Below are 24,469 nucleotides of genomic sequence, written 5' to 3'. Positions count from 1 at the left end.
TTATAAAGCAGAAAAAAAAGGCCTGTTCAGAGCTTCAAGTAGCAAGAAAAACAGCACTTGGCCCACGTCATTACTTACACTGAGAACAACTCCTTCCAGAGCATCCAGAGGCTTACTAGCCAGACGCCTGCCCACCTGTGGAGAGAGCAGCAGGTTTGGAGATCCACGCTCAGGACATTCATGGAAGGCTAGCAATCAAAGAGCTGCAAGTGTGTGGGAACCTCACCACTGCCTCTGCCTCCATCAAAGCTACAAAGCCATGATCTTATTCTATAGCTAAGGGGGTTACTTGGAAAGCTGGAGCTCACAACAAAGAAGCATATGAGGAGAGCTCTGTGAGGAGTTTTGGGAAGGACTGATCCATAGGGCAACATCATGAACTGCATTTGATTCCACCCACACTGCTAAAGCTGAACACAAAGGGGATATTGGGGGTGGGGGGAAAGGGGGTTAGTGAGAGGCAGGAAGGCCCAGGGATGGCTTACCTTAATCGGATGCTTCAAGGCCTCCAACACGGTAATTCTCGAGGTTTCTCTTACCAAGGAGGGCTTTCCTAGGCGGGCTTCAATGTAGCGGCCAGCAACCGCTGTAGCATTCTTAGCTGTGTAAATGCCAGCGGCTAGTAGCGTCAATCCAGCCACCTGCGAAAATAACGGGGAGAAGACAAGGTTATCACACTGTGCCAACATCCCTCTCCTCGCAGAACCTGCAGTAATGCCAAATGCAGGAAAACCTAGGATTACTTTTTGGCCCTTTAGACATTTTCATGTGAAAAAATATTAAAAATATGGTAAGAAAATATGGTAAAAATTTCTCTTCAAGATAGAATCTTACCTGTTCTTTTAGCCAGGGAGGACAGAATAAAACCCAAAAGGATGAAGGAAGAGGAAAGGCACCTCAGACTCTACCTATTAATTGACCCCAATTTCATTTGCCTTTAATAAACTTGGCTTGAACCTTGCCTATTCATAATGCTATCAGTCACAAGACTGAACTCAATAAAACGAACCATCCTTAGGCCCTCTACACACCACCCTGGCTAGATGCTCAGACAAGCGTTCTGTGAATCTCTATCAGAACTTTATGGGACTGCTGAAGGAATTAGGTTTAGAAGCAGGCCCAGTACAAAGCTACAAGGGCCAGCCTGCACTGCACCTTTAGGCTGGAAAACAAGCCAGGCTGGGGATCTCAGGACAGGAAGGATTAATTATCATTTAACCCAGGCCTGACAGAGACCCTCAATCGTAAGTGAGAAGAAAACATCACAGCCCTTATGACTTTTTGAGCTTGTGTTACAAGGCATGTGGACACAGGGAAGCAATGACTGGCAAAGAGCGTCTTGAAAACACCCACGGCAGGGAAAGTCTCCTCCATGCTGCGTCCACACACTATACAGGCAGAAGAATACCACACTATTTCATGAATGCTACAGCTAAGTTTCTCAAAGCAGGGGAACGGAGAAAGAACTGAAATGGCAGAAATAAGGAATTTGTTTCTAGATCATGAGGTACTATTAGCTCATTCTGAAATAGCCTGCAAACAGCTGGTAAAGGTAAAAGCACCAAAATCAAAAAAGTGAGAGAAACCCAATTTCCTCCCATCAAACACATGAAGTGACTACCTGAGCAGCCACCATCTACCTTCCCAGAAGAACGTATGAAGTACCTCACTGGAAAAACAACTGACCTGGAAAATGGCTCCAGGAGAGAGAATTTAAAAATTATTGGACTACCTGAAAGTCATGATCAAAAAAAGAGCCTGAACATCATCTTTCAAGAAATTATCAAGGAAAACTGTCCAGATGTTCTAGAGCCAGAGGGTAAAATAGAAATGGAAAGAATCCACCAATCACCTCCTGAAAGAGATCCCAAAAGGAAAACTCCTAGGGATACAGTAGCCAAATTCCAGAGTTCCCAGGTCAAGAAGAAAATATTACAAGCAGCCAGAAAGAAGCAATTCAAGTACTGTGGAAACACAATCAGGATAACACAGTATTTAGCAGCTTCTACACTAAGGGATCAGAGGGCTTGGAATATGATATTCCAGAGGTCAAAGGAGCTAGGATTAAAACCAAGAATCATCTACCCAGCAAAACTGAGTAAAATACTTCAGGGGAAAAAAATGGAACTCTGACGAAATAAGAGGAGTTCTAAGCATTCTTGTTGAAAAGACCAGAGCTGGACAGGAAATTTTACTTTCAAATACAAGAATCAAAAGAAGCATGAAAAAGTAAACAGGAAAGAGAAACCATAAGGGAAAAGTTGAACGGTTTACGTTCCTACATGGAAAGATACTTGTAACTCATGAGACCTTTCTCAGTATTAGGACAGTAGGGAATATATATACATATATATATGTATACATACATGTTACATTAATATATATATGTATCTTCTCACACATACATATGGGACAGATGACACAGGGTGAGCTGAATATGAAGAGATGATATCTAAAAAAGAAAATTAAGGGTTAAGAGAAATTTATTAAGGAGAAAGAGAAAGGGAAAGGTAGAATATAGTTAATCATCTTACATAAAAGATGCAAAAAAGAGCTTTTATAATGGAGGGGGAAAGGGGGAAGGTGAGAGGGAATAAGTGAGCCTTACTTTCATCAGATTTGGCTTCAGAAGGGAATCACACACACAGTCAATTGAGTATGGAAGTTTATCTTACCCTACAGGAAAGCAGAAGGGAAGGTAAGAGAGGGGGGATAATAGAAGAGATGGCAGATTGGGGGAAGGGGTGATCTGAAGCAAACACTTTTGCAGAGGGACAGGTCAAAGGAGAGAACTGAATAAATGGAGGGCAGGACAAGATAGAGAGAAATATAGTTAGTCTTTCACAACATGACTGCTATGGAAGTCTTTTGCACAACCACACATGTATCACCTATATCAAATTGCTTGCATTCTCAATGAGGGTGGGTGGGGAGGGAGGAAGGGAGAATGTGGGACTCAAAGTTTTAAAAATGAATGCTAGAGGTTGTTTTTACATCCAACTAGGAAATAAGATATACAGGCAATGGGTATAGAAATCTATCTTACCCTACAAGAAAATAGAAGGGAAGGGGATGGGGGGAGTGGGGAGTGATAGAAGGGAGGGCATATTGGAAGAAGGGAAATCAGAATACATGCTGTCTTGGGGTGGGGGGAAATGGGGAGAATATTTGAAATTCAAAATTTTGTGGAAGAGAATGTTGAAAACTGAAAATAAATTTATTAAAGAAAATTAAAAAATAAAAAAAAATTAAAGGCACATCACACACATGACAGTCAGAAAAAAATTAAAATACAATCACAAAACTGTAGAGATCCAACCAGTCACAACTGATCCAGCCCCCATCCTGGCACACAGGAACATGTACTAAAAATCAGAAACAAGTAACGAACAGACAGTTTCTCAACTTTGATAATTTTACTTCATGACAACAGTTACAGCATTTCCCATCACTGCTGTTGCTCAGTCGTTCAGCTGTGTCCAACTACCTGTTGACCCCATTTGGGGTTTTCTTGGCAAAAATACTGGAGTGCTTTCTTATTTTCTTCTGCAGTTCATTTTACAGATGAGGAAACTGAGGCAAACAGGGTTAAGTGACTTGCCCAGGGTCAACATAGCTAAAAATGTCTAAGGTTGGATTTGAACTCAGGTTTTCCTGACTTTAGGCCCAGGGCTCTAACCACTGAGCACCCAACTTCCTCATTCCCTTCATTCCCAGGCCTAAAGCCTGGTCAACTACTTCAATAACACCACCTGCCTCCCCCCCCCCCCAACAGAATAGTTAATAGCAACATTTCTCAAAATGTTCCCTTTCAGGTTTAAAATGCCAAGGGAATAAAGATAGATTCTCCTTTCTCCAACAGACGATGAGCTCACTACACGCTGCTGCCCCACATCTGACAGTGCTCATGCCCCCCATGCTAGCAGGGCCCATGGATCAGCCACTGTGTTTCCCAGTCAGCTGGCTCAGCAGAGAGGGCAGGGACAGAGGCTGTTAACCTGTTCTAGGCTGTGGATGAACTTACTGTGTACAATCCTGGAGAAAATGACTTATTTTTGATACTTTGAGAGGCCTATTAGCCACGAAGGCATTTATTTTGAAACTCATCCATGGAGGTTCCCTGAGAGATGGTTTGAAATCCATCTTCCCATGGCCAATACAGAAGGGGGAGACTCTCTCCCCCAACTATCACGTTCCAGATAAGTGGCTGTCCAGCCTCTGCCTAAAGACCTCCAAGGATGGAGAATCTGTCCTCTACGCTCCGGACCCCTTCTTCTTAAGCACAGCTCCTAGCTCTGCCCTCTGAGCACACATGGGACAATTCTAATTCTTCTCCCACTACCTGAACACTCCTCTCATGTCCTCCTGACTTGTCTTCTCACCAGGCTAAATGGACTCAGTTTCTCAGTTTCAGTGGCCTCTGGGCCACTCTCCATGTTCTATCTGTGCTTCTGCTTGGTGCCAATGTCCCAGAACAACGCGACCCTGGCCAGGGACCCCCTGGTGGGTCTTTCCCCTCCTTTCCAGCCTCCTTTTTGTGCTGTTTTACCCCATTAGATAGTTTGTGCCTGGAGGGGAGGGACTGTCTTTCTACACATCCTTCTTGGACCCTGCACTCAGCATAGCACCTATCCCATTGCAGGCCCTTAGTAAATGTTTACTGAATGAAAGACAAGACCCCCGCAACACCCTGGACAGTTCTATTCTGGCCACTCTCCAGCTTATCAATGCTGTTCCTTCACCTGTGCTTCTAATCCCCCAGCTGAGCTCTGAGGAGGGCAGGCTTCCCTGCCTGCCTCCCCATTCCTGGAAGCCCGACCTGTCTGAAAGCAGCCCAATGCCACATTCACATTCTGGCTGCTACATCCCACCACCAAGTCCCACTGGGCTCAAAGTGCCCTGAACCCCTTGAGCTTTTCAAAGAACTGTCCTGTATCCCTGCCCTCCCCCCAGCTTATTCTTTCCAAGGTCATTTTTTTTTATACTGAACTTTACCCCATCAGCCTCAGCCTGCTGCTAGATTTAGCAGGTTGAGATCCTTTTGGGGTCAGCCCACCACCCAGCGTGTAGGTTCTATCTGCCCACACTCCCAGAACCTGCTGAAGCAGGTGCTCAGGCAGTCACAGTCACTCAGACAGAAACAGCACAAAACCTTCTGGGGGATGGAGGGGGCACACAGAGGTGTAGTTCGAACCCAGTCCTGAACACAGGGGAGTGCAGGGCCCTAAAACACACACAATCATCACAGCATCACACCCTCACCCCCCTAAAAAAACATCTATTTGGGTGGAAACCCAAGGAAACATTCCAAGTGAAATCTCTCAGGGCTGGCAGCCTTGGAATTTTTCATCTGACACCAACAAGTATCCCACTAAAGAAAGTACTGTGAATGAAAAGCAGAAAGAGGGAGGAGAACAATCGGGAGGTATCTCCTAGGCCAGTTTCTTCCTGAGAGCCTTATGCTATTTCTACAAGGCACATAAGTGTGAGCGGGCTGAATAGGACATCTTAGTGAAAGTAAGCTAAAAACTCAACTGGACCGTCTAGGATACTCAAAAGAAACAGTCAAGGTTCAGATCCAATTGTGGCTTTGGGTGATCATAATGAATTGTTTGTTAGGAATGTCTGAGACCCTAGACTTGTAAAAAGTAGGAGGAGGAGGAAGGGAAGGAAGAAGGAGGAGGAAGGGAGGAATGGAGGGATGGAGGGAGCAAGAGAGGGAGGGAGGGGGAAGGAGAGAGAGAGAGAGAGAGAGAGAGAGAGAGAGAGTCAGCTAGTTCTTTCCAAAGGAAGGTGTGGGAGACTGAAGAGGAGGGTGTGGATGTGGGAGCTGAGCGCTCTTTCCTTAAAGAAGCCTGACATCTCTGTCACTTGTCTTTTCCCAGCTACCTTGCCGTTTCAGGTGTGATGGGCTGCTGAGTCATTACTTTTCTCACTAGCTTAGTAACCAGAAAATATTTTAACTCCTCAAAGTGTCAAAGTGATAAGCTAAAAGGATGAAAAGGCAGCACCTTCTCTCAATTCTGCACATGTAAAAGCAGAATCAGAACGAATGATTATCTTCACAAGGCCCAAGAACCACAAACATTCCTGAAGGATACAAGCACAAGCTGGACAAGACATAAAAACTCTTTAGATGCCAATAAAATTAATATAATTTATACTTTATCCAAAGGGTATAATTAATGAGAATCAACTCATTTCAAGTCTTTATTAGCAGCAGAAGAGAAAAACAGACATTTATAAAAGTGTTCTGTTTTTATGGTGAAAGAAAAAGTCACTTGCTAATAAGACCTTATGCATTCATCACAGGTATCAGCACGTCAGAGTGTGACTGACTCCAGATCCCTGCGATACAATCCAAATAAAAATAAAATACTCCAAGCTGTGTGCTGGTAAATGGCTAACAACAACCAATAAAACAATAAACTGAGCTCTGATCTGTGGCGTTTGCCAATTTCTAACATGTAAATGCTCACAGAGACTAACAACCAGCTCTCCAGAGCCAGCAAGAGCCAACTCCACATCCCTGAAATACTCTTTAGGGGAAATGTGCACTTACCTCTGAATGGAGAAAATGAACGACTCAACAGCAGTGTAACTTTCTGCATAAAGCCAACCTAAGTCCCTAACATTGGCTCTCAGCATTAGGAACAGGATGCCGCTTAGTTAAAGCATCACCTCTCTTGTTGGATTTATGTAGAAAATATATAATTAGCAAGTCACTAAGTGGAGGTGACTCCAGGCCCTGACAGGCCAAACCAGCAGGAGGCCTTGGGAAGACTGTGTGCCAGCCTGGGGGACCACCTTGTCAGCCTGCCCTCCCACCTCTCAGCTTGGAAGGTCCTCCCTTGGCTCTCCTCCAGGGCTGGAATGGTCCCCCTTCTGCACTTCACCAACTGGCTTCCTGCCAGACTTGGCTAGAGTCAGCTAGACTCTCCCATTCTGCAGGAGCCTTCATCGCTTGGCCCTTTCCTGTCTCCCTCTGGTGGAGGGTGTGCCCCCCCCCCCCCCCCACCGAATGCCATCTCCTCTTTAGAATGGGGATTTCTTGAGAATTAGACCTGTTTTTTTCTTCTTTTTTTGCATCTCCTGTTTTTTGCCCAGCTGATGAACGGAAGGTGGATCCTGGAAGAACAAAATGAGGAACTGTGCCTTCAATCCTACTAAAGGCAATTTAAAAAAGAACTATGGAGCTTCCAGTGTGGCACAGGAAGGACAGGGGCAAAAGGCTGAGCTCTCCAGGTCAAAAGATGATCCTTCATAGTAAAGACTTAAATGAAAAGCTAATTTTTAAAGTAATCATTCCTGCCTACAGCTGCTGTTCTTACTGGACATCACTACACTGGGTCTCTCCCAATGGAGCAGCATTCAGCATCAAAGAGGGGGCTTGGCATCTGGCCGGCTCCATTCCCAAGAGTTCATCATTTCAATCTCACCACCACACTATTCTAACAGGGAAGTAGCAGAGCCCTGCCCCCGCCACTTCAGGGGGCACAAAGCAAGCCAAGAGGGGAGTCACTCCATTAGGATTTAAGGGTAGTTACTTTTGTATGACGGCACATGTATAACCTATATCAAACTGCTTGCCTTCTCAATGTGGGCGGAGGGGAGGAAAAGAGGGAGAGAATTTGGAACTCAAGTTTTTAAAAAAGGAATGTTAAAAAATTTTCCATGTAATTGAGAAAATATATATATATATACATATACATATATGTATATATATAAAAGAAAAAATGGTGAGAGCAAATTTCCCAGATTGCTGAGCAGCCTGGATACCTCCTGGATACCTCTTCAGGCTCTCTCCACCAGAGGGCCTGCAGACTCACACAAGCCCCTGTAATTTAAAGACAGTATCCATGTGGCACAAGAATTTATTAGGAGCAAATTAAACATTTAGTAGACAGTGGAAGCACAACTGATGGAAAACTGGAGTTTTCCAAATCACTGTCCTATTTGTCCGTTTCCCAGGTGAAGCCAGCCCCTGCCATATGCAGGTGCTCAGGAACCAGGGCACAGACCATGCTCCTCAGCCCACAAGGTCCTGGACCACATGGCTGGACTGCCCAGGGCCCATCACCGGGAGCTGTCACATCAGCCTTATCCAAGGCAAGGGGATTCACAAAAGTGGCCCTGGACTGTGTCAATGGAGGAGCACTTGCAAGCACCAATCAAGCCTCTAGGAAGACTAGAGGAGTCCCGCCTCTGATGGCACAGCAAAACCGGAGATCATCAGTGTCTTCAAGACAGACTTACAGACCACTGTCCATAAAGTAATTGAGATCACAGAACTGGAGCTGCAAAGGACCTCAGAAGCCACTGAGTCCAACTCCCCATTTTACAGAGGAAACTGAGGTCTTGTTAAGACTATATAACCATGAGGGAGAGCTGTTTTATGACTCTGGAGAGTAGAGGGAGACGCAGAATTGCCAACATATTTTATTTACTGCTTCAGAAGTCATGGGCAAAGAAGGAGGAAGGCCATACAGAGCTGAGGTAGACATTCATGAAGCCTCTAATGCTGAAGCAGAAAAAGGCGAAGGTAAAGGGTGTGAGTGTGTACATGCACACACACAGTAAATAGCTCTTTCCCCTTGATTTTCACAACAACGTTGGGAGACTGACAGCTATTGACAGCGCCATTTTATAGATGAAGAGAACAGGCTGAAGAGTTCAAACAATGTGCCCAGGGACATACAACTAAGTGCCTAAGGCAGGATCTGAACTCAGGTCTTCCTGACTCCACTCTGTAGTAGCCTTCACATCTATCCATCTTTCTCTCCAGTCTTTAAATCCACAAGGACTCATTGTTCAACAAGTCCTTCCTCCACCCATGCCCTAAGGTCATGGAGTGAGCTGTTATACTAACCACCAGGGACAGCCAACCCTTTGGTGACAAAACTCAACAAAGGTAATTCAGCACACCTCCTGGTTACCTACAGGCACATGTACTGGAGGTCTGCCTGGAAAGTCCTTCTGGACCTCTAAGGCAGCTTTCCAGGGCTCAGGGCCAGCCCCTCTACCCAATGTGGTCTGGCCTCAAAGGAGAAACCAAGGCTGGATCAATGACTGTCCTGTGAATAAGCTTGCCCTCTATAAAACAAGACTGAATTCTGCTCAGCTACTTATATGCAGGCAAACTATCTATCATATCACCTCTCCACACTGTATTTTTCCTGGGGAAGCATTTGTCCCCTCTCCTAGCTGTGAGAGAGGATCAATGAGCTATCTATGATAAGGAAAGCAGGAATTTCTGGGTTTCATAGCAGATGAATTTGGTACAAAATCACTGTTAATAGTCCAAGCCTTGACCAAGTATATTGTAACAACTTTTTATTGAAATACAAATGGAAGAGAGATGAGTTCTGCTCTGTTTTTCCCCAGATGGCAAAGCCAGGGCCACTAATGCGAACTGAGACTTGAAGCCTAAACATGAGAGTGACACAAACAACAGAACATGGTTCTCTGGGAAACGGTGGGCTCTCTCTCAGTCTAGATCTTAGGAAAGAAGCTGGCTAACCACTCGCCAGACTTCTGTATGAGGGGCTCTGCCAGGGACTCTGGAATAGACTGAGGTCCCTTTCAACTGAAACTAGGATCTGCACAAATCTTTTTTTTTTTTTAATGTGATGTGTCTGACTTAAGAACAAGACTGTACACGTATGAGGGCACAATTAGAATTTGTGTACCACTGTGAAGCAAATCCTATGGAAGCAAATCCTATGGGAACTCCACGGACAGGACCTATGGGTGGAACTCCTCTCACCCTGGAGCCCTCCCTTTCAAAGGCCACATGTTGTGAAGTAGCCCCACCAGAATCCTCAAGGAGGAAAGAGGCTGCCATCATGAGGAGCCAAAACAGAAGGGCTGTTTCTGAACCAGGCTATACACTACAAGCCTCAGGCTGGCCAGATGCAGAGAATTTCACAATGGGTGGTGATGGTGGCAGGGGGTGCCCTGGGAGTCTGTGAGGAGTTCTGCCCAATGAGCCAGGGTCTCCCTTTGGAAGCACAAGGACAGGACTATTTCTAAAACAAAGCGACAGGGAATTTGTGGTTTCCAGGCAGACAGTGACCATTCAGAAACTTCCTGAGCCACCGAATTAGAAGCTTCACAGTCCTTGCCTATCAGTGGAATCCCTGAGCTAAGATCCTTTCAGTGACGAAGGACCACCTGCTTTAGACAGGCCAGAGGCCTAGAGTTAGTTTTCATGGTCTACAATTAATCACCTGAGCCCTCGAGGACAGGTTGCCTGACCACCTGCTTGCCCCTCTAACCTAGCCAGAAGGAGCTATAGTCAGGGAAAAGGGGTCTCCTCACTTCCACTCTGAGGTGAATGGCCAACTCACCTCAGCCCAATAGGGATCTCCTGGGAAGAGAGTCTCTCGTTTGAATGGATGTAGCACCCTGTCCCCAGATGCTGTCATGGGCCATTAGACAGATAGATTCCAGATGGAGAGTATATTTTCTGATATTTCTATAGAGGCCCAAAAGACTCAACAAAGGGCAGGTGCACCAAAGGAACTCATTTTTTAAAGAAAAAAAAGGTTGGTTAGTGAGGATAATGGGGACAGAAATGATGTGATTGATACCAAATGATCTTGTATCCCAGAGAGGACTTACTATTCACCCCAACAAGTTTAAAGGAGGCCCTGGATTTGTAAGAGATTTAAGGCAGAACACAGACAATAGAATCCCCCTTCTCTGCTTCCTGGGTCCCTGGGATAGTCTGGTGAAGCCTCCTTAGAAAAATGCTTTTAAAATGCATAATAAAAAATACACAGGATTCTGAAGGAGATCAATTCTACTGGAACAGAATTATGAACAGAGCAAGTTGACAGGGTGCAGTTAAGGAAACCCCGCTACAGAGGTTAATTATTTCAAAAGCTGTGTCCACACCACCCCAGACTCTCTTGGGCCTCTATGACCAACTGCCTCCATCTGTCCCAGAGCTTCATGCCTCTGATTTCTTCACAAGAACCAGCCCAATGAATGGAAGGCAGCCCTTCCAAGTCTATGAAATTATTTCACTTGCACTGAGAAAGGTTTGGGGGTCTGGACATACCCAAAGGCTCGAATCTCAAGATCAAATGCAAATATAACAGATTAGCAGCCTTCCAGGCTCTCAAGCTCCTACTGATATAAGCTGCTGAGATCTGTACACCTCATGTATGGTCTTGGCATTAGGAGGGACAGTCATTCCAAAAAGCAAGTATTCTCCCTTGGTGGTGTAAGCTGGGGGCAAACCACGGTAAAGAAAGGGCTAAATTTAGGTTCCCCCTCAGAGGTGGCTCCTGTGACTTCTCCTCTCAGTTTACTCTGAATTTCCAGAAACCCCTGCTGTAGCACTTTTGTCCCTGCTCCACTAGACCCAAATAAAGTATCAATTTCTCCTCCCTTTATTTTTTTATGGTGCAAAACATAACAAGGAAACATGCTGTGCACTTTCCTTATTTGTACGATAAACATTTCAAACGAAGAAAGGCCTAGCATCCAACAAAAATAACTCTCACAATAACCAAGAAAGATGCAAATGAACAAATATGGGAGAAAAGTTGGTTTTTGCCAATGGAGACTTTTTATTTTGGGAGAGCTTCTTTAGTCTGGCCATACAGGGAAGCTCTAGTTATACCTGAATCTCACAAGCAGCAATTCTTCTGTAGGGCAGCAGTTCTTAACCCAGGCCTCCCAGGGCTCTGGAAACTTGGAAGGGGAAAAAAAATGCCAGTTCAGTTTTTACTACTGAGATGGTACCAGACCTAAAGTTACAAAGACCCGAATTCAAATTTAGCCTCAAATGTTTATCAGTTGCATGACCCTGGCCGAGTGATTTTAACACTGTGTGCCTCAGTTTTATCATCTGTAAAATGGGAAGACTAATAGCACCTCCCTCTAGGGTGGTTATGAGAATCAAATGAGAATACCGGTAAGAGCTTGGCAAGTCTCAAAGTGCTACATACAGACTAGCCATTCTGTCCTATTAACCTCTCACTGAGATTGGGCATTTCCTTCAATTAATTACAAATATGATTCTGAGCTGGGGTACATAGGTTCCTCATGGACCACCTGCTGGGGGGGGGTCCATGACACAAAGTTAAGATCCTCTGCTTTAGACAGCTGCCTAGGGGGCAACAGCTGAGCTGGCTTTCCTCCAGAAAGAACAAAGAGATTCATCAATGAAGGGCGGCCATGTGGGGATGAAGTCTGTAGCTGTAGTACGTCACAGTTGAGTAAAGGTACCTATGGGCCCTCAGTCCTTTACTGCTTCTGCAGTGATGTGGCAGAAGCCTGTGTAAGAGGGTGGCAGGTGCAGAGAATCAGGCTATTACTTCAACTACCTTGAACCACAACTTAGTTATTGGTACTATAAAAGCAAGATCCTTGGCTAACAAATGGACACAGAACTAGAGCATCCATCTCGACATTTTTATCATAAATCAAACCATGAGCCTGAATGAAGTCACAGTAAAAGGCTGAAAGGTCACAAGAAACATTCCACAGGGTGTCTGGCCATCTCGCCGTGATGAAACTTTACAGAAAGGTAAACAAGGAATTCACATCAATTCACAAGGAAACTGAGAGAGGGGAAACTACCAAAGGTGTAAGAAGAAGAGCAACTGCAGGAAACTTCACCAGTGTTGGCCTGTATGCCTGCCTACTTTTCCATCTATATAAATTTTTTATGAAAATCACTGGCCTGGACCCTGAGGGCATCTTCAGTGATGGTCATAGTAGATCATGTTCACTGACTATCAACAAGCATTTTGGTAAAGCAAGACACCACCTTAAAGGTGCCCCTCCAGTAAGGTTTGGCCCATGCATAAATCAAAGCTATGCAAATTTCTTTGAAAGTTCTAACGGAGATAACTTTGTTCAATGACCAATCATTCTTAGAGGCAGAAAATAGGGAGATGGAGGACTTCCAGACTTCTACTGCAGATCCAAGCTGGGGCCAGAGGGTCCCCCAGAGGTTCTGCCACAACCACAGCACAGTCATAACACTCCACAGGAAAAGTCCAGAGGCTCAAGAATGCACCTTCCTCGGGAGCTGATCCTCAAGTGGATACACCTGGGACTGACACAGTGGATGAATGAGCTGGGTTCTGAAGGAAACAGGATAAGGAGAATGCACGAGTTCTAAGAATAACCTCAAACTCTTCCTGAAACAAAAGCCTTTCTTGTCAATACCAATTCTACTATTGTATTCCCAAGGGGCAGATGTGATGTTATTCCCCTACTCAATAAACTATCACCTGTAGGATCAAATCTAAGCTGACCTTGCCTCGACCTATCTTTCAGGCTAACTCATCATCACCTCCCCTTCTCACACACCATAGCCCAGTTATTTCACACAGATGTTTCACTGCTCACCCCTGGACTTTACCCATGCCTAGAATGGCCTTGTATCTCACCTCTGTCTCTCAGAAACCTCTTCTAAACTGCTCAATTGACCCATCTTCTGTATGAAGCTTCTTTTGACATCCCCAGCAGCTAAGGCAGACCACACATTTTTAATCTCGTACTCACTTAAGTATACATCCTAACCCCCCAGATTGTTAGCTTCTTGAGGGCAGAGATGGTCTCCTTTTTGTCTCTCTAATGCTCAGTACGTGGCACACAGTATGAAGGTACTAAATGCTTGCTAACTGCTATTACTGTGAACTGTGTAACACTAGTTTCTGAAGAATAAAAATGGATATCATTCAGAAGTCAATGGAGAGGCACACGGCAGAGGTACGTGGCTGCTATACCTAACAAAAAGAGCAGAAACCATGGATTTCATCAAGGAGATGGGCCAGCCAAGGGGTGAGAACAGGGGCTAGTTGATGGACGGCCCACATGCTCCTCTAGAATCCTTGTAACATAAGGAGAAAGAAAGGAAGGCCCCGGCAGACACAAAGGTGAGACAGGACAGGCAGCCAAGGATGGCTACAACTTGCACTGACTTCATAGATCCATTGGATTGATGATGGAGCTCTATCCCCCTGTACTCCTCTGCTGAGTGAAATGACAAGATGAGTTGTACCTTCCATCCACTCTACATCCCCCGTGTCAAACAGGGATAACTGAACTAATAAGAGCCAGAGCTCACAGGGGCTTATTGGATCACTACAAACATCAGTTAGTGGCTTTGGGTCTTTTCTGGATTAACCCAATAGCTTTATATTATGACGTCTGTTTACATGGAGAGAGTGAGAGAGAAAGTGCCAAAGAGATAAGAGAGGAAAATTTAGAGCTGACATCACTCACAGAGTGTTTGCCACAACCCAGTCCTTAAGCAAAGAAAACACTGACAAGTCTATATACAAAGTACAGGCTGATCTGCTTCCTAGAGAATGGGCTAAAAGGCCTCCAGGTACAGCCACTTCTATCCTCTCCAGGGGCTAAGGGGCAATGACTCATTTTTTTAAACCACAGGGTCCCAAAGTGGATAATACTGCCCCGTAGGGCAGTGCTGCAGTAGTACTTGGGTGCAATTAGGAGGGTGTTGAATAAAAATAAGAGAACAGTGGAAGCAAAAGAGAAGAAAATTTTGAAAAACCTTTCATACATGTTGACAACTATTGTGTAACAGAGTTAAAGTCATAGTGTATTTTCCAAATAAACACACAAAATATAAGTTATAATCAATCAGTGGTCAAGTCTGCCAACAGGTCTTAACAAGCAAGTGTTGGAAGGTGAGAGTGTTGGAAACTGTCGGGAAGTCTAACATGTATTGGCAGGAACATGTGCATGTAATGACTTCTTAACAATACAATACAGTTACATGATGCAATACTGCATCATCAAAATTTCAGGTAAGTAAAGAACCCACCAATTTACAACAAATTATTAAGTTTAAGATGCATCATTTAAGAAATTTCTATTTTTTTGAAATGACACAAATTTTAAAAAATGTTAAGAGTTAAAGACAGTAGACTTCCAGAGGGGGCACTGAGTAAATTTTTTTTTTTTAAAAGGGGTGGCCCACCAAATAAGTTTGAGAATGTCTGCTTTAAACAAAAATGGAATGGCTAACAATGCCACAGAACCTTAAGGCTTGCAAAGTGCTTGCTACCTATTATCCCATCTGATCCTCACAACAAGTCTGGTAAGGAACGGCTTATTATTTTCTGAACTTTACAGTTGAGGAAAATGAGGAAACTGAGGCTGAGGGAGGCTGTGTCTTGCCCAGGGGTCACAGAGTTAACTGTGTGAGGCAAGATTTGAATCCAGGTCTTTCTGACCTGGATGCAGCCCTCTATCTACAACATCACACTTTAAGGGCTTCAAAGTGAAAAATCAAGAAAAAAAAAAAAAGAAATGGGGTAGGGGTGGGGGAGAGAAAAGATACCTGACCTGGAAAGTTAGAGGAGCAAAAGGGCAAAGGAACCCTTTGTTTTAAGAAACAAGCTTGCAGCTCTCCCCCAAGGAAGGAATTGTATGATCGCAGAGGAAGCAGATTTTTGGCTTCCAGGCAATGGCCAGTGGGGCAGATTCTCAGGTGCCTGTGAGGCAAGATCTAGGAAAGAGGAGAGGAGTGACTGCTCCAGGATGCCGGAGTGGCACCTGGGAATAACTGGGGCTCTCAGACAATCTGCATCCAAGCCCCCGAACCTCCCAAGGTGTGTCAGAATGGGCAGCCATTCTATCTTTGTGAATCTGGTGACCAATCATGCACAAGGGAACAGAGAAAGTCTTGTAAAGCTAACTAAATCTTAAGAGTTAGAAGCTTTAAATTTTAAAAAAATGAATGTTAAAAATTGTTCTTACATGTAATCGGGAAAAAAATAAAATAGTAAAACAAAAAAAGCAAGAAAAGTGCCTGCTGAAACAGCCCTCCTGGGAACCACAGAGGAGGTAATGGGACCAGGCTAACAGAGAGCAGTACGTGAAGGGAAGTGAGGCCTGCAAGCAAGGGGCCCAAGCTGGAATCCTGGCTCTGCCACTTGCGAGACAGATGACTTCAGATAAGTCACTTCACCTCTCAGGGATTCAGTCTCCTTCCCTAGAAAAAGAAAGGGATGGAATTGACTTCTAAGGTCTCTCTAGATTTAAATCTATAATCCTAAGATCTCAGAATGAGTGATAAAGTCAAGCAGAGCACAGCCTGACATGCACTCTATATTGCCAGGACGGATGCAGAGACCTAAAGCAGGACATCTTAATCCTTTTTTGGTTCCTGGAACTGTCGGATATTGTGGAGAAGTCTTTAGGCCCTGTCTCAGAATCATGTTTTTAAATGCATAAAATAAAATACATAGGATCACAGATGAAAATGTTATTATGTTAGGTAATCAAATGTCCAAGAATATTAAAACAAGTTCATGGACTCTAGGTTAAGAATTCCTTTTCTAAAGGATGAAAGTTCTGAGGCTGTAAATAAAACTTTTTATTAAGGAAGAAAAACAAGACCTGTATAGAGATGTAAATACACCCAAAGACGAAGCAACGATGGAAGCAAGAGCAAGTAACAGAGAACAAATCCAAGAGAAGGGCTAAGACTTAAAATGAGCTGAGCTAGGCAATAAATGCCATGGGCAACAAAAGGGGCTCTCTGGGCCATGGCACTGGCCAGGGCGGGCTCAACCCAGAGGAAAGGAGAGATGATAGGAGCAACACTCAACTTTGATCTCTGCTTCCCACAGGCAAGGACTGAAAGAAGGGCCCACAGTTAACCAGAAGCTGCCTGGGGCTGGCCAGCCACTCAGCTCCAAGTAGTAGAACCTGGCCCAAGCCTTCACACTCTACTGCCTTGCAAGCAGGGCCCAGGGATTCTTAACCATTCTAGATAATTGTATTTCAACAGAAGTGAAATGCTGTGTATTTTATCCATTCAAAAGCTGAGCTGGGCTCTAAAAGGCCAGACTAGGAGCAGCAGGCTGAGGCAGGTTCAGCCTTGGTCAGCAAACTTACTGACTAGTGCTGGCCAAACACTGACAAGGCTGCCTTGAGAAGGCAGCGTGTCCTCCCCTCAACACAGGCCTTGAAGCAGCAGCTCAATGATTCCTTGCTGGGGAAAGAGGAGAAGAGATTCTTGTGGGGATATACACTGGCCAGCCTTTGAAATGCCATGATCAGAACACCCTGGGCACTAGACATCTCTCTGTTGCTCAGCCTAAGCTGATGGCAGCAGGAATCGCTAGACCTGAGCTCTATGGGATCCTCTATCAGACTAGGGCACTTCAAGGACTTGTGTTGCTTCAGTAGGACTGCAGATCACAACTCCTCATGAACTGCTGACTGAAAATGTTCATCCTTTCTTAACTACCCTTTACGTAATGAACCTACGTGACTTTATCCTGGCTGGTCTCTAGAAAAAAGACAGCAGCCTGCCCTGGCCTCATCCTCCAAGCTCTGGAGCTGAGCTGGGCCTGTTGGAGTTGGGATCCCACTGGCCTAGCCTCTGGAAGGACAGGGTCCCCTGCCCACCAGGATGCCTCAATGGGCCTGTGATCTCCCCAATGAAGGGTGGGCACACGCTCCTTCCCTTCTCCTGATTTTAACTGGTGCAGTGGTACAGTAAGACTGTCCATCTATTATCCTTGCCTACCTTTTCTGGCTACTTGTCTCTGTGGCAGTATGCCACTTTTTACAAGTTAATTTGTCTTTGGTAATAGGATACTATAGATGTACATTCCTTATCTGTCTCTCCACTGGCCTCTTCAGAGATGGCATTTCAGGACAGGGCCATGCAGGACTGCCATGGAACACTAGTGTTAAAAAGAGGCACCTTTTCTTTCGGGAGCAGCATGGAGGGCCGCCAAGGATCCTCTCCTCTTCTCATTCTCATTCTAGCCCATTGTCTCTCCTCAATGTCTGTGCAAGACAGTTATTGATGGACTGCTCTGTTGGCTGGGCATCCAACTGTCCATCTACACAAAAGGCATCCTGAGAGTACTGTGACTTTGTGATGGGTCTGTAAAGTTCCAGGACTTGATCCTGCTGCATAATTTCCTCTTCCATTTAGACAAACACTGTCTCATTCCTCACTAGATGCTAATCTAATGAAGGATTTAGCAACACTCTCGGTTGTTTTGTCATTCAATAAGTTTGCTGTGTCTTCAGTGAGTGCAGAGTCCCACCTCTTTAATGAGGAGACAAATGCTTTCCTATCAATGATCTTGTATTCTCTGCATATGATAAGAATTCCGTGACCATGAAGGTACAGTCTGTTACAGAGTATTATTTTCAAAAGTTTCCCTAACATAACTTCAAAAAATATGCCTTGGGTTCACAGGTAAATTATTCTCCAAGATTTTAAAGATGGGAAATAGCTCTACCGGTTGGTAATAATTGGTCTTGTTCATCTTGTACACTAGGATGATTTAATTTTGGTTATTTATATATATTTCTTAGACCATCAATTTATGGTAGTTGAGGCCCAATACAGATTTTTGGCACCTACCCTACCTACTACCAAACACGGCCAACAAAAGCAAGCCCATGAAAGCACCAAATGAAAGCCAATAAACAAGGAAGGACTAATCTCCTTTTTTCTGGAAAGTACACCACATGGTATGGTATAGATAAGATATAGATCACGGCATCACTGGTCGGGCAGTCACAGTGTTGGCTGTTTGGATTAACTACACTTGTCAGCCCAGAGGGCTCAGGGGAAGTCCTACCGAGACACAAGGCATTTTTACTTTAAAAAAGAAAAATCAATCATAAACAACTTTTTGCAAGTCTCTTTAGTTAAGACTCACAGCATATGCTACTTCCATAAGCCTGGAAGGACCAAAGATTCTCTGATCAGCATAACCAGCAAAACGGGGGAACAGCCAAGAGAACAGACTTGAGAGGAAAATGAATACAGCGACCTCTCATTTACCCATCACCCTCACGGATCCTCCTCCATTTAGAAATTGGATCACATGCACAATGCTTTCTCAGCCAGAGGACACAGAACACAGCCTGGTCTCTGACTGAGGACCCAATATCATCTCCAGTCACCTGCCTGCCTTCCTAGGCCTGTTTCCACATCCAGGATAAGGTCCCAGCTTGGACCGTCCCATCACCCCATGGTCAATCCCACCGCAGTGCCCTCAGAGATCACACTCCTGGCTCCCACACTAGCCCCTCCCTCCAGCTCTCCAAGGTCTTTCAGCTGCTGCCTTTTTAGTTTTCTGGGTTTTTCCTCCCAATGCCAGCTGTTACTTCCTGCCCCCCTCTGGAGTTTATCTCAAGCAATGCCATCTCCCCCAGATCTCATGCCTTTGAGCTATGCCAGGCCGAGCACTGGGTGTGCTGTCTGTCCACGCAGACTTAAAGTAAGAGGACACAGGCTCTTCCATGAGTCTGAAGGGAAGGCTTGTGGAAAATCATTTTTGGATTCCAACTCTAATCTTTTTCTTCAATTCTCAAGTTTTCAGCTGAGTTCTGTATAGAGACAGATGGAGAAGCAACATTCAAGGAATCAAGGTGTTGGGGAAATTACACCTTCCAAAGAGTCTGGAAATTTCTAAAGAAGAAAATCAAGATCTAGCAACCACTCTCAAAGAATGGGCCACGTGTCTCAAATGCCTGGCCTTAATAATGTGTGATTATTTATAACTGCCCTGGAAAGGCTAACTTTACACTAACTAGAATGCCTTAAGGACAGCACAGGAGGGACATGTCCCTGCTGTTCATTCATCCCCTCACAGCCTTGCTGGAGAATGATAAAAGGAAGTCAAGGCCGGGCCTCAGTTTGGCAATGAGAAATGCAGCAGTAACAACAGCAACTGACTTCGGCCTGTCCAGGGCCAGAAGCTCTCCAAATGCAATTCACCTAGAATTTCCATGGGGAATCTCAGTCCTGGAGAATACTTAATATTGATGTTTACCGTAGCTGTAACTTTGTCCCAGTCTGTTACAAAGGCCCGAAATCCTTCACCAAACAGAGTACCAGCTGTCCTGTGGAGGGGAAAAGCAGTAACATAACCAGGAGGAAAACAGGTGTATAGAGTGTGTTTGGAGAAAAGGGGGTCAAGAGGATGAACACAGCTTGAAGGACTGGGGAGATTCTTCTGAATCCTCAAGGACCATCCTGTCAATCACAGGAACTACCAAGGAATCCACAGATTCCCAAGCCAAGGCAGAAGATTAGGAATTATTATTCCAACATCTAGGTGCAGAGCCTACCACCACCAGAACCTGAAGGCTGCAAACGCACAACTAACTGATCACACAATTAAAAACGAACAGTAATGCAAAATCAGAAATGGCAGGCTAACGTCCCAAGGGGATTTACTTTTAGGAAGAGGGATGAATTTAAGCATTTTCAAATAAAGCCTGATTTCTTTGCCTCTGTCCTGGGAAAGACAGGCCCTCCCTCCTCCTGAGAGCAGCCCCCAGTGGGAGCATGGTGAAGGGCACTGTAGGCCCATCACGACTTCACACGTACTTGAGGGATTCCAGAATAGTCTGGCGGTGCTCGGCGGCTTTTAAGCGGATCTGCTCCCTGATGATGTCTGCGTTCTCTCTCTCTGCTCTGGCTCGAGCACGGGTCTCTGCTTCTATACGCAGCATCTCATTCTTATGCCGCAGTTCCATTTCCCGTTCCACGGTGGCTTTTGAATGAAAAGAAAAGGTGAAACAAGTGATATTTCCTTCCAGATTTATACTTCTGTCAAAAACACAGTTGAGGGTGGAGTTAAAAAGTCAAATTAAAGGAAAACAGAAATAAGTCCCTTTCAGAACTATAGTTGGGGGTGAGGTGGAATTTTTAATCAAATGAGACAGAGACAATCATAAAAATGGAAGAAAAAATTTTTAAATAATACAAGTTTTCATATTGTCAAAATCAATGCAGGTAGAAAAAAATAATAAAGCTGTCAATTGCGGGGGAAGGAAAGAAAAAATTGCATCTTGTTGCTTCTAAAAAGCACTTATTTAAAAAATGCCTATGTTTTAAAAGTAAGTAAAATTTTAAAATATTAAGCCTTGACTTCCTTTTGTCATTCTCCAGCAAGGCTGTGAGGGGATGAATGAACAGCAGGGACATGTCCCTCCTGTGAGGTCCTTAAGGCATTCTAGTTAGTGTAAAGTTAGCCTTTCCAGGGCAATTATAAATCATCACAGATTATAAGGCCAAGCATTTGAGACACGTGGCCCATTGTTTGAGACTGGTTGCTAGATCTTGATTTTCTTCTTCAGAAATTTCCAAACTCCTTGGAAGGTGTAATTTCTCCAACACCTTGATTCCCTGAATGTCGCGTATCCATCTGTCTTCCTTATTAAAATTCAATATAACCACCATCTCCTGCTATATATAATGACTAGTTTACTTTCAGACTTTGTGAAAACCTCTTGCTGGCTTCTGAGGGTTATTGCAAGGATTCTTTGCCATCCTAGCCTTAAGATCATAAGAACAAAGTTTCGATGCATGAAGAACAGTTCTGATGGGACCCTACAAGAACAGGTCTAATGGAGAGAGATCAGGGGCCTGAGGAGACCAAGCCAAAGGACCTCCTTTAATGATCCACCTGTCTGAGAAACTGTGGTCCAGAAACTGTTGCACTCACAATACAAGATGACAAGGTGCCCTGTCTTGTTAAAACTAAAATGCAGTAGTAAACGTTCTCAAAACTAAAGCACTAATTATTGTACTAAGGATAAAAGACACTTAAACTTTCAAATAATATTTTTTGCATGTTTCTGGCATGCATACTTTTAAAGTTATTAAGTTTAAAACCGCACTAAGATTTTTGGGATCCCTCAGTATAAAACCAAGTCATTCTCCAAAAATGGTCAAAGAATATGGTCTTCAAAAGAAATGCAAACTATCAACAACCAAAGAAAATAAAAGATTTTGAATCACCAATGAGAGATGCAGGTAAGAACTCAGGTTTCACCCCACAGCCACTGAACTGGCAAGGTTGATCAGAGATGGCAATGGTCAGCCCGGGGCCAACATGCTGCTAGGGGAGCCCTGAACTGGGCTGGCCATTCTGTCACATGTCCCTCACGTTCACACCTTCTGACCAGTGGGCAGGAGAGAAGAAACCTACCCAAAGAACATCAATCCCTAGATGTGCACATGTTCATGGTGACACTCTTGGCAGGGACGCAAAACTAAGCAGTGGATGGCCACTGACCAAAAGCACACCAGCAATGGCGGTGACATAAAAACCCCCCACAATGCTCTCTCTTACATTTTCAGGATCCTCGTTGATGCTGCTTATTGTAACACAAAATGCCAACAAACCTGCCCAAAACTGCTCTGTGAAAGGCCATTAAAGCCACAGGAACAAAGAGAAGCCAAAGCACGGCAGACTCTCTTAAGGCCTCCCACCCAGGCACCTCTGTGGTGGGTGCCGGGTCTGGCTTCCAGGGTTTAGACAGGCTCCCAGATGCAGAGGGAGGAGCTCTGGAGATGGTCTAGAACAATTCTCCATTTTACAGATGAGGAGACTGACTTTGGGGGTTGGACACCCCCAAACACAAGCGCCAGCCACGGCAATGGTTACGCCTGAGGCCTTGAACGCCTCTGCAATTCCCTCATTCCCACCTGATCAGGAGGATGCTGTCAAGTGTCTTCATCTACATTATTTTACAATGTTCTGTTTAATTATGAAATCCACCCTGCACAAACACCTCACTGTCTGTGTGTAATCGTGAGCTCCTCTAGAGGATTACGTTTAAAAAGCAGCCACTGAATTAATCACAGCAGAAGTGATAAAGCCGCTGCTTCCCTCCCCTTCTCAACTCTGTTTTCTGGGGTCCATCTTTAAAGCATTTTCTTGCTGGTCTTTTGCATTTCTCTCAGTGCCCACAGAATCCTCCCTTGTAACACAGAAGTTAGCAGAGCTGAGCCAACCCAACCGACACTCTTCAATCCAAACCCTCCCTCCTCTTTCCTGAGAGTCTAGACCCTCTTCACGACTCTTGTGGAAGCGCACACTGGTTCTCAGCTTCTGCCTGGCACCCGTTCGGCTGGCCTTACCTCTCCGAATCGCCTCTTGCTTCTGCACAGACTCCTCCTGTTTCCTCAAGTTTTCTTCATTGAGAAGTTGCTGGCGGGAAAAACACAAATGAGGCAGAGGAGGTGAAGTTTTCAAGGTGACCATTCTGTGAAGAGGGGGCCTATGGGTCAGTAGGATGCTGCAGAGGGTCTCTGGTCACAGATCACACACATGTTAGAAAAGGGAGCAAGGCAGTCAGACCAGGGATGACAGAATAAGACCATACCCCACCAAAGACCAAAGGTGAAAATGAAACGAAAGCTGGGCAGGGCTGTGCTACAAAGGCTCTGGCAGCAGGAGGGTTGCAAGCCTAGCCCCTTGCGTGGCTGGTGTCCTCCAGCTCAGAAGCCACTGCAGTGAGAAGCTCCCATTTGTAATTCCCAGAGGTTTTTCTGCTTTCCAGGAAGGCAGGGATACAAGTACCTCCTGAGGTCAAACACCTTCTCTAGTTACACTTCAAAGCGCCAGCTGGCTCAGAGCTTCCTTCCATCTTCATTCAACAAGCCATGGGAAACACAAGACCAGGGATTTGCACGGCAAACTGAGTTCAGTGACACAGTATTAACTCTAGGACTCAGAATCAGCACCTCTGACTATTCCCCACTTGGCAAGCACAGTTGGGAAGACTATACCATCAGCTGTGGTTGCTGGGAGCAAGGCCTCACACCTTCATTTGGTGTCCCACAGCCCCACCCTCATCAAAATGCCCTGCAGTAGAACTGTGTGAGTCCAGAATGGAATACCAGCTCCCAATGAGGTGTGCAAACATGCACACACTCTTGAGAAGGCCTTTTTCCAGAAGAGGGTGATTTCAGAACTGATACTACTTTCCGAAACATTCAACTTTCTGAACTGTTCTCCCCACAATTAAAATTGAAGAACAGAACACAAAGAAGATGAATTTTCAAAGGTCACTTGCAGAACTAGGAAAGTTAGAGACGGAGGTGAGAGTATGAGCTCCAAGAGGTAAGAGCACAAGCCCCTCACTCCTGAGGAAAGGGAGCCTTCTCCACCTGAGTCTCCTTGCAGTGCCCCAGGATGGCATGCAGGGGTGCCCCTCCACATCCCCCAGGTGGCGGGACCCAGGCCCCTCTAAGCCTGGATGGTGAGGGGCACACAGTCAGGGGGCAAGGTTGTACTCACGCTGGTCAAAGACCAGCTACTCTGCAGCAAAGCTGGAACACTGTTACTGACTAAACACTTCTAACGCTTTCTTTGGTGATCAGCACTTATCTTATTTAGACACAGGCTGAGCTGTCACCTTCCCCTAACGAATCTTGACCCCAGGTCCCAGCTGTTTTTCAAAGCTGACAGACAAACAACTGATTCCGACGGCTCCAAATTTCCAAGGCCTCCAGAGCCAGGGCTGACCCACCAGCTGGTCTGAGGCAGAGAATCTGGATGACAGCTCAGCTTCCCAGTGAATAGATTCCAGGGGACAGGAGGGGACCATGAGCACAGGGGCACTGAAAGCAATCCTTAGGCTCTTAACAGATATCCTCAGCAAAGCACATCACCATCTCTTAGAAATCCTACGTCTC

General features: G+C 45.0%; 1 protein-coding gene across 1 annotated transcript in view; it reads right to left on the bottom strand.

Moving 5' to 3' along the window:
- The window catches only part of ATAD3A (ATPase family AAA domain containing 3A), a 60,267-nt gene that overhangs the window by 25,443 nt on the left and 10,355 nt on the right, over positions 1-24,469 (bottom strand). The window contains exons 5-9 of the mRNA XM_072608512.1: positions 22,910-22,979; positions 20,369-20,534; positions 19,809-19,878; positions 486-641; positions 79-135 (exon numbers count right to left, since the gene is read on the bottom strand). Of these exons, the coding sequence (XP_072464613.1) occupies positions 79-135; positions 486-641; positions 19,809-19,878; positions 20,369-20,534; positions 22,910-22,979 (519 nt within the window). The remainder of the gene's footprint in view (positions 1-78; positions 136-485; positions 642-19,808; positions 19,879-20,368; positions 20,535-22,909; positions 22,980-24,469) is intronic.

The sequence above is a fragment of the Notamacropus eugenii genome, chromosome 5, assembly GCF_028372415.1.
Source record: "Notamacropus eugenii isolate mMacEug1 chromosome 5, mMacEug1.pri_v2, whole genome shotgun sequence".
NCBI lineage: Eukaryota > Metazoa > Chordata > Mammalia > Diprotodontia > Macropodidae > Notamacropus > Notamacropus eugenii.
This window is presented reverse-complemented; position numbering and strand designations above follow the sequence as displayed.